General features: G+C 40.0%; 1 protein-coding gene across 1 annotated transcript in view; it reads left to right on the plus strand.

The window, feature by feature from the left end:
• The window catches only part of FREM2 (FRAS1 related extracellular matrix protein 2), a gene marked incomplete at its 5' end in the record, with an annotated part of 128,029 nt that extends 119,323 nt beyond the window's left edge, over window positions 1-8,706 (plus strand). The window contains 4 exons of the mRNA XM_010159615.1: window positions 4,102-4,228; window positions 5,151-5,338; window positions 6,233-6,379; window positions 8,191-8,706. Of these exons, the coding sequence (XP_010157917.1) occupies window positions 4,102-4,228; window positions 5,151-5,338; window positions 6,233-6,379; window positions 8,191-8,706 (978 nt within the window). The remainder of the gene's footprint in view (window positions 1-4,101; window positions 4,229-5,150; window positions 5,339-6,232; window positions 6,380-8,190) is intronic.
• Between the last annotated feature and the right edge of the window lie 1,895 nt (window positions 8,707-10,601).

Here is a 10,601-nt window from a genome sequence, read left to right on the forward strand (position 1 = left end):
CAGAATACGGAGAAATGGACTCTGATATAGAAAGCATTCATTGAAAAATATCTGGAAGTGATGTTGGATAGTTAACAAAACATAAACTGCCAGTTTACAGTGTAATCAAAAGGGCTAACATGACGTTAGGATGTGTAAGGAGGAAGTTTCATCATTTCTGTTATTTGAAGCCAATACAACTAATACCGCAACAGTGTGGCTGTGGTTTCATGCTCATTAACAGTACAGATGTATGCTATTAAATCATCTTACAGTACAAATCCTACCCACATCAATCAAGGATACACAATCACTTTTCTGTTGAATTAGCCAGACTACACAAGGGAATCTGTGCTGTCTTTATACTTTCATTTGGTGTTATGCCAGGTATGAGAGAACAGGTGATTCCTGATACAGCATTAAGTCCTGGTGAAGGAAAGAAATGATATATGAATTCACATGAAACTTCCCTTCTCAGAGTTTACCCAGAAAAACTTTTCAAAATTTTGAACGGATGGAGGTAGGAGGAGTTTATACTATTTCAGCACTTCGGCTTTTTTTCTGGCATTTCTAATCTTTTAGGAACTTTAAAGCATTTCACAGCAGTGCTGAACCACTGCTTGTGTCTGGCCCTCATATAAATAAGAGATGCTGATAATTCAAGGAAAATTCAAAAGACCTGCCAAAGTCATTGGAAAATGAGCAATGTCACCTGGGGAGAGACCTAACTCTTACCTGGAAGAAGCCTATGACTAAGAACCGAGGACTATGACTAAGAAATGCCTTGGAAAAAATAAATAGGTACTTAGCAGTCATTATATCAGATGAAGCTTTAATAATACATTATGTGGAAGTTTCAGGTACATCAATTCATAATAGGAATAAAATGCAAAACTGCAGGAGTGTCATAATCACCAAGGACTGTGGCCAGTTAGTCCCCCATCACCAGCAATCTTCAGTCCAGGACCAGCTCTTTTTCTTGAGATTCTCAGTAAAATGAATTCAAGAAATTCTGTGGCCCATGATGTTATTCCCTTTGATGATAGATTGAAAGACTATGTTGACTTAAAACAGGTCCCAAAAAAGCAACAGTTAGTGGCAGTACAGTAGCACAAGTTCCCTAGGCACTATCTAGCACTTAACCTCTAAGATGTCTGAGTCCTGCAAAACTGAATGAGCATTCGTATCCATGTTTCACATATAAGAAAAAAAAGACAGAGAAGTGAGCATGAAAGGTCAGACCATGACACTGGTCCTTAGACTAGGAAACACCTGATACCTTGCACAGACTCCCTGCATCCAGGTCTGGGGTCCCCAGTACAAGAAAGACATGGACCTGTTAGAGCAGGTCCAAAGGAGGCCACGAAGATGACTGGGGGCTGGAGCACCTCTGCTATGGGGACAGGCTGAGAGAGTTGGGCTTGTTCAGCCTGGAGAAGAGAAGGCTCCAGGGAGACCTTATAGCAGCCTCTCAATTTGTAGAGGGGGCTTATAAGAAAGACAAACAGAAAGACTTTTTACCAAGGCCTGTTGTGACAGGTCCAGGGGCAAGTGAAATAGGGTAGACTTAGACTGGACGTAAGGGAGAAATTTTATAGGATGAGGGTGGTGAGATAGTGGAACAAGTTGTCCAAAGAAGCTGTGGATGCCCCATCCCTGAAAGTGTTCAAAGCCAGGCTGGATGAGGCTTTGAGCAGCCTGATTTACTGGAAGGTGTCCCTGCCCATATCAGGGGGGTTGGAACTAGATGATCTTTAAAGGACCCTTTCAACCCAAACCTTTCTATGATTTTATGAAGTCAGTGAATGTAGGTGTCACAACTGAACCAAAATGATTTTACCTGTAAAGTCTAATGATGAAATAATGGGACAGGATCTCTTTCTCCCTATTCTTAGTCTAGTGCTGCTGTACTGAATTATATTCTTGGGATTTTAAATATGAGGCTTTTAATTTTCTTGGAAATGTCTTTGTTCTTATTTCCTTCACAATTGTTTTAGCTGTTCACAAGTGAAGAGCCATCTTAAGAATAAATATCACGAAGACAATATATTTGGTGTCTTCCCTCTAGAGATTTTGGTTCAGCATTTCCTTCTTTAACATGTATCTGCCCATCTCATTTTTCCTCTCTCTGTGGCCCCTGAGGAGGGAAGCAAGTAGCCTGGAACACTAGAGAGTGTTGTATTACCACTGTCTCACTCTGGGATTTCCTCTACATGAACAGCAATTAGCTTGCAAGCTCTGCTTATCTCAGTCATTTCAGCGTCTCTTTTCTTTAAAAGTGTGTGACTATTTCCTGACAGAAGCACTTCCTTATCAGGTTACTTGCTGCACTGGGTTGGACCAGTCTCAAGAGCACCCTGTTTCTTGAATACCAAGTACCTCATGGGCTTTAGTCCCATGGAGGTGAGGATGTCTACCATGAGTGATCTGCATCGTCCTCAAATCATCCATATGCAGAGTTGATGGGCATGGCAAAGAGGCAGAATAAATTGACAATACTCTTCTCACCCAGCAGATCCTGACAGATTGTTTTTCTAAGAACTCTTGTTTCAAATGCCTTAAATGCATGTGAAAATAATCACATTTAAACTACTGCCATAAACTACGGCTATGGGTCAGCCACTAGCAGCACTGAGACTTACACATAAAACTGAATTAAAAACAGTAACTTAAAAAGGGATGCCTAAGAGATGTACTCACGGGTATATGCATAGTATTTACCCAGGCCATTGCGCTGGCCATCGTTGTACACTGAAGTCCCATGCCTTTAGCTGAATGCACACTTCTTGTTTCCTGTTCAGTGGACATTTACTCTGTCCAGAGGAACCTGGTTAGTCCATGCAGCTGGAAACCAGTTAGGTCAGCCAAGTATCTGAAGCTGTGATACTTCAATCCAATATCCTGAATCCCAGGCATTTAGAAGGAAGCATTCCAAAGAGAATGGAAATTAATTTTTAAATTATTATTTCTGTGAAAAGGCTATGGGAGTAGTGTTCCTCTTTCTGAAGAACAGCAGTGGGTTTATAAAAATATTTCAGCTATACATTCTTCTTGCCAAATCCTGCTGCTTTGATAGTTTTGGGACTCTATTGTGAAAAAGGGATTTGAAGAAGAATAAATGTGTCAGCTGTAGAACTTGCAGCAGTAGTTTCTTTTTATATTGTTATATCTCATTCCATCAGCCTCTTGTCCATGAGCCAGCAAGAATGTTTTCTTTTCTGTTTTCCTTCCTTCCTTTCAACACACTTACACATATATACATAAATATACATATATATGTTAGCATTTTTTTATTTGTCTAGTGTCCTTTTGTTCTTTAATCTTTTATTTTTTTTGAATGTGTGTGTCTTACAGATTGTTTCCTCAGGTACACTGTATCTTTTGAACTTTGGGCTGTCCCTAGTTCTTCTGTTCATTATGGGTTTTTTTCCCTTTTGTCATGCCCTGTCCCTGTGTATTTTGCCTTTAAACTTGTGTTATATGGCCCAATGAGAACCTGTTGCTGACAGTGTTTACTTATTTTATTCTTGTAATGGAATCAAGGAAGAACCACAGATAACTGTGTCAAGTATGTAAAGATAAATATTAGATAAAAAGATTCTCAAATGTTTTGGTTCATTCTCCCAAGCATGATCTGATATCCTGCAACACATGAAAAGAACCAATACCTGTAAATAAATCCTCAGCAATGTGTACTCTCAACTAATCGGCAAAGAATCAGAAGCAGAGGTGTGACTTGTGTGTAAGAATGAAAATGGGATAGAGAAAATAGGTTGTGATGAGTCAGAAAGAGACAAGTTATTGAGGGAAATACTTTCCTCATGTTACCGACACACACAAGTTGCCCTGGGCACCTCGTTGGCTGGGATTTGGAAAAACATGATGGGAAGAAAGTACCCTGGAATCCTATCAAATATCACAGAGGCAGATAACACAAAGGTGGTATGAATGAAAAATATATAGCAATATATTTCTAGTACAAAGAAATCTTTCTGGTTAAACTGTATAATTGCTTGTAGATGTGTAGATCTGGTAAATAATGTACATAGGAAGAAGATCATGCTGTGTTTTAAGAGTCATTAAAGAGTACTTGTTGAAAAGCCTTATGCTGTTGTGTTTTAGGTCAGTGACCCAGTGGCTGCTGAATTCAGCTTGAACACCCAGATGTTCCTCCTCTCCAAAAAGACACTGTGGCTATCTGATGGATCAATGGGCTTTGGGCAAGAAAGTGATGTTGCTTTCTCAGAAGGTATAATTGTGCACAGATCATGCACATTTAATATGTGTTCCACACTATCAGGATCCTGTTTCAGTCAAAGCAAGATAGGAGTAAGAGTTTGGGCTTGCTACTTGTGCTCTTTTGCATTTGCCTTTCCTACCTGGCAGAGCTACATCAGAGCTGCTGGCCAATCTGCGCTGAAACTGTTATGTCTGAGGGTTGCAGTACTGGTGCCATTTCTCACAAGCTGAGCACTATATAAATGTTGGCTGATATTAAGTGTATTCCTAGTTGATAAGTGAATATTACACTTTGTTGTGGGTGAGTGTACTGGGTCTGGCTGGGATGGAATTAACTTTCTTAATAGCAGCCACTATGATGCCATGTTTTACATCAGTGGCTAAAACAATGTTGATAACATGCCAATGTTTCGGCTGCTACTGAACAGTGTTTGCACAGCATCAAGCTTTCTCCCTTCCCCCTGTCCTCAGCTCAGTAAGCTGGGGGTTGGAAGATTGTTTCAGCTGATACATCTGTCCTCTGCTTTCCTCGTGTGCCTCTTTTGCCTATTTGTTAGAGCACCTTGAATACAGAACTATCTTCTGTGATGTATTTGCAGTGTCTCTTGAACAGCAGGTACCTGTTCTCTCTCAGTCTACAGTTGCTCCAAAATGTTGTAAAAGCAATGCAACATTTCTCCTTTCCTTCTCCAGATTCCCAACCTTCCTAACCACTTCCTATCATACGTATCTGGCTGCTGCACCCGTATACTTTTCTTGCCTGCAAAGCAACGGCCAGGTTATGTGTATAGATCTGACATGCATGTCGTATCTTCAGTGTTATCAGACAGGTGCAATGCACTCAGCTTCTTGACTAGGCTTACTAACTTAGCCTGAGTACTGTCCTGAAAGTTCCAGTGAAATGGGATGTGAACTGCGTGCACTGTTTACAGGTGATATCATATACGGTCGGGTGATGGTGGATCCAGTGCAGAATTTGGGTGATTCCTTCTACTGTAGCATCGAGAAGGTTTTCCTGTGCACAGGAGCTGATGGATATGTACCCAAATATAATCCATCCAACACGGAATATGGGTGCCTTGCTGATTCTCCATCCCTTCTGTACAGGTTTAAGATTGTGGTAAGTGTTCTAATTCTGGGAGGATGCACATATATATATTTTTTTATATTTTCTAACTTCTCTTTTTATCCAAAACCAACTATTCTTTAAAATGTTCTCTATGGCATCAAGTTTTTTACCCAAGCTCCAGGCTAACATGAACTGATGAATGCAGTATCTTACTTTTCTCCTTCCTGGTTCTATTCTTAATCTTTCTGGGGTCTCTCATCAGAATCTGACCTAAGTTCAAATCCCAATATAGGCTTTTTCTCTGCATTGTCTATACCCATTGACCGTAGAGGAAGACATTGAAGTTAAGGATTGGAATCTTTTTCATCTTTAGCCATCTAAGATGTAGTGTATAATGTAAAGTTAGTGATCCATGTTGCCTCTGTAGTTAATAGGGAGGAGAGACCTCTAAAGCTGGCTTAGAATATCTGAGATGATTTCCTTCTGAAAATAATTGTAGAGTAAGCCTAGATGACTACAGACCTGACACCCAACTTTTAGAGAGTTAACTTTAAGCAAGATAATTACCTAATTATCTAAATTAATTTATATGAATGTCTGTTAATAGAAATTAAAGGTAGCTTCTGTAAACTGGGAAATAGAACTCTTACTTATATTTCAGACCCCATTTATGTATATTTTCTATTTTAGAAATGTAACTATGGTTGTTCCTTAGTGTTTCCCCCTTTTATTTCAACCAAAAAGGCTTCGGATAAGAAGTTAGTACATGTCAGATGTGACCACAACTGCTTCTCATGTCTTTTCTCTTGATATTACACTGGATTGCATAAAATAGCACATGTAAATTACACAATTTATACATTGTATATAAATATTAGAACTGTCTTTCCTGTAAGAAATTAATCTGTGTTTTACAAACTATTTTTTCCCTCCATGACCATGTAGGACAAAGCTCAGCCAGAGACACAAGCCACAAGCTTTGGAAATGTGCTTTTTAATGCAAAACTTGCAATAGATGATCCTGAAGCAATTCCATTAGTTAAACAACCAGGCTCTGATGGATTTAAAGTGGACTCAACTCCTCTATTTCAGGTATGATTTCTGTAGCTTATTAGCAAGAGGACTGAACTAAGAATGAAACACTTGCACAAGAAGTGTTATTAAAACTAAGTCATATTGAATCCAACAGAAAGATTTATTCTGATTCCAGTGACAGTCAAACTGAATTATAAATGCTCAAAAATTTCTAAATATATTTGGAGCACTTATTAAAAGATTTCTGTGGGCATACTATGATTTTCTCTTGCTTAATTCCACAGTCTAACCAGAAATTATACAAATTATGGTTACGCATTTCTTCTAAGAACTTAAATTTGTTACTCAGCATTGTTTTATTGTTTTCCATCTCACTTGTCAAAGACAAAAAATAAAAGAATCATAAGCATGTACAGAGAACTTCATCAAAGCCTAGTTGATACTCATAATTTTCTGTGCAATTCTTTCCTTGCGAACTTGCACATTGTGAAACATCTAGACACTGGAAAGCCTAGAAATTAGCAACTAATAGAATCAAAGAATAGTTTGGGTTGAAAGGTATCTTAAAGATCATCGAGTTCCAGTCCCCCTGCCATGGTTGCTAGACTAGGTTGTCACTAGGCCACTAGACCAGGTTGCTCAAAGCCTTATCCAGCCTGGCCTTGAACACTTCCAGGGAGGGTGCAACTACTTCTTAATTAAATATAATCCATCAACTGTGTGCGTTCATCCTTTTGATCTCTATAGCTCAGCCAGGAGCTGTCTCTTCTTCATTTGTCACTTTAGTATTTACAAAACTACATGCAAAACTCAAGCATATGAATGAGCAGAAAAAATATGGAGGAGAATTTAATCCTACTCCTGGCTACTTCAGTATTAAAATTCCCATTGTAAGCACTGGAATATTTAAGAGAACAGCCTACTCACCAGTATAGAAAGGGTTTCATAATCTGCCCCCATGAAAATTAAAGCTCATTTTTTATATGAAGAATCCAATTACAATAACGCAGTGATTTTTCGTCCTCATCCTGTCAAAAGAATATGAAGAAACAACAGTATATCCTGAGAAAGACAAAGAAAAAACAGAAAATGTCTTTTGTCTCACCATAACATGACTTCGCTGCCACAGAACCACTGAAATTATCAGCCAGTAGCTTTAAGACAGTATTCAGACAATCCTATCAGACCTTGTGGAGGCCAAAGTTATTATCCAGAAAAGACAAGACAAATTAAAAGAAGATAGCATTATCTCACACAGACTGCAGGCAATTATGCAATCGTGGAATGGACAAGGTTGTCAGGGACCTCTGGAGATTATCTGTTCTAACCCCCTGCTCAAAGTAGGGTCACCTAGATCAGGTTTCCCAGAACTGTGTCCAGTTGGATTTTGGGTATCTCCAAGGTTGGAGGCTCCACAGCCTCCCTGTTCTAATGTTCAACCATCCTCACAGTAAATAATTGTTTTCTTATTTTAAGATGGAAATAGAGCCACAGTCAGGGCCTAGTCAGCTGGCAGGTTGGGCGTGGAAGGTCATCTCCTGTGGCCTGTCTACAGCTGAAGTCCTTTGTATGGCTATTGGAACTAACAGTGCCAAAAAATGCTAAGGCTGTATTTCTTTATCCGCACCTGGTAGCCATGGAGTCTGCCCATGGAATGGAGAGGAATGGAGAATACACCCTCTTAAAATTTTGGCAGAAAATAGGACTCCTCTGGTGCACATTGGCACATAGTGGGAGGTTATCTGTTCATGTTTTTTTAAGTACTTCTCCAGGCGATCAGTTCAGAGCAGTGATTGATTTTCTCTGCGTAGAGTGTTGACTAGATTGCGTACGTGTGTGTTTAAACACAAAAAATTGTGTCCCTCTAGGTGTCTTTGGGTAGGGAGTGGTATGTCCATACGATCTACACTGTACGTTCCAAAGAGAACGCTAACCGCGGAATCGGCAAAAGAAGCGTGGAGCACCAGTACCACTCGCTCTTTAGTGGTGAGAGCCCGGGAGCTATATCCACACAGAGACGACGGAAGAGGGGAGTTGAGCAGGACCCAGAACTTGCAAAAGACATTGGAGCAGAAAACAGCCGAGGAACAAACATCCAGCACGTGGCACTAGATCGCGCCAGCAGGAAACAGGTTCTTCAGGGGGAGGTTGCGGCCAGTGACGTTCTCCCCAGGGACATGAATAACCAAAGCGCGGGGTTCAGCGTAGTCACAATCATTGGTGGAGCTGCTGCCATTTTCCTTGCAATCTGCTTAATTGCAATCATCATTTTGCTGCTAAAATCGAAGCAAAATTCTGAGAAGAAGGAAGCCACAAAGGAGTCGGGCAGCAACGAACCAATGATGCTACCATGTAATTACACCAGTGACAGCTCAGAGGTTTGATTCCAAGGCTGCAGGATTCAAGCCAGAGTCTTCAGAGTGCCTCAAAAAAAACCTTGAACTGCACTTTGTTAGCAGCAGATCATGGAGACTCCCGAGGAATAGAGTTCATGTGCGTCTAGGTGTACTTGAAATGTTTTACCCTGAACTCTTGCTGCCGTTATCAACGGTAGAAGAATCCATACTGAATCTCCCACTTTGCATGACAGGTAATCCTGATGTCTCTGTATCATGCACTAATCTTAAGCAGCAATTCAAGGAACTGCATTGTAAGGGAGAGGCTTTCCTTTTGGTTTTGCATTTTCCAATATTTCAGAAAAGTAGAAGAAACAATCCAAAGGTGCTATATAACCTGTCTGCAATAAGAAAGGAAATCTGTTTCTTTGGAAACACAGAATACTTGAGAGGAGGAATCCTTACACTCCTCAGCTAATTTTTTGTACTGTTTATGACAAAGAACTCAATGTCTACAATTAGTCTGAAAGGTGATGAAATGCCTTAGGCATGAATCCTCCCTCCGATAAGCTTTTGACTTCACTTAATCTATACCAGTGATTTATTTTATTTTTTTTACTTATGTGTAACGGAACTTTTACACAAGACAGCTGGATTAGACAGCATAACATTATAAGCAGTTGCATGTCACAGGACGCAATACATGCTCTTTTCTGCAAATTCTTATTCAGCTATTTAATCTGAGAATTTTTTTTTCCTTATTTATGCTTATATAAAGCCAAAGAATGCAAAAAACCCAGAAAGAATTTTTTTTTTTTTACACAGAAACTGGATGCTTATGTCCTCTTAAGCTTATAACGGATCATGGAAGTGTTGTAAGGTAAATTATATTTGTTAGTGCATATCCCTGCTGGGAAATGCAGTCATTAGTATTTCAGTGCCTAGAGAAGATGATAGAGTTAGTTTCAAAATGCAGAGGACAAGGTTCTGCCTGAACTGAGCCTAAGAATCATGATACTGAATCCAGCATATGATTGCCGGTTGCCATATAACGAAGTGAAGACAGAAATAGCATTTGATTGAATCAAGAAGTATTTATTACTGTATAATCATAGCACATCGTTGACAAACTTGCTGGGTCATTGTCGGGCATTTTCTAACAAGTGACTACTTTTGCAAGAGTAATTGTAATTTCCTCTCAGCATTCTTGGTTTAGGTAACATGACAGCACGGTGTTCCACCAAAGTTTGGATCAGCGGTGTCCCATGTCAGTTCTTCTCCAGAGATGACCTGTTCTGTCCCAAAAATATCCTGCCAAATGCAGGATATGAAAACTATGTAGCCTTAAGGACAGATTGTCTCATTTGTCACACTAGCATTATATTCAATGAAGTCCTTTCAAGTCTGTGGAGTTAAGCTGCATAAGCTATATAGAACCTGAATCAGACTGTTGAGGCTGTTACTAAAATACCTGTTCCTCTCCACCAACTCATGGTGGTGGATGCAGGCAGCCCCTAAACTATCTTCAGCTGCAATACGTCTGGCCTTTGGTATTCTGGGGACAGTGCTGCAAAGATCTGAGCGAACTGAGCAAGATCCAACCTAAAAGCAGCCTGGCTGCAAGCACACAATGAGGCCTCTGAGCTAAAAAATCCATCCAAAGGGCTTCCTGGCCTGGCTGTGGTGCCCTGGCAACAGAGATGGACCTGACCTAGTAATTCGGCACATTCATCCTCCGAGCCATGAGACTCAGAAACATTGAGGTCTGGGAATATCTCTGTGGTAACTCATGGTACAGTGTGAATATGCCCCACAGAGGAATTTGTGCTGATATCTCCTGCTCTGGATTTATATTGTTACGACTTCACTCACTCAGTAAGATTTCATCAGCTTTTCACCAAATGAATGAGGTCAGAATCTGTCCTTTCCAGTTTTTCTGAAAT

Source organism: Eurypyga helias, unplaced genomic scaffold (genome assembly GCF_000690775.1).
Source record: "Eurypyga helias isolate BGI_N326 unplaced genomic scaffold, ASM69077v1 scaffold5689, whole genome shotgun sequence".
In the NCBI taxonomy this organism is placed as follows: Eukaryota; Metazoa; Chordata; class Aves; order Eurypygiformes; family Eurypygidae; genus Eurypyga; species Eurypyga helias.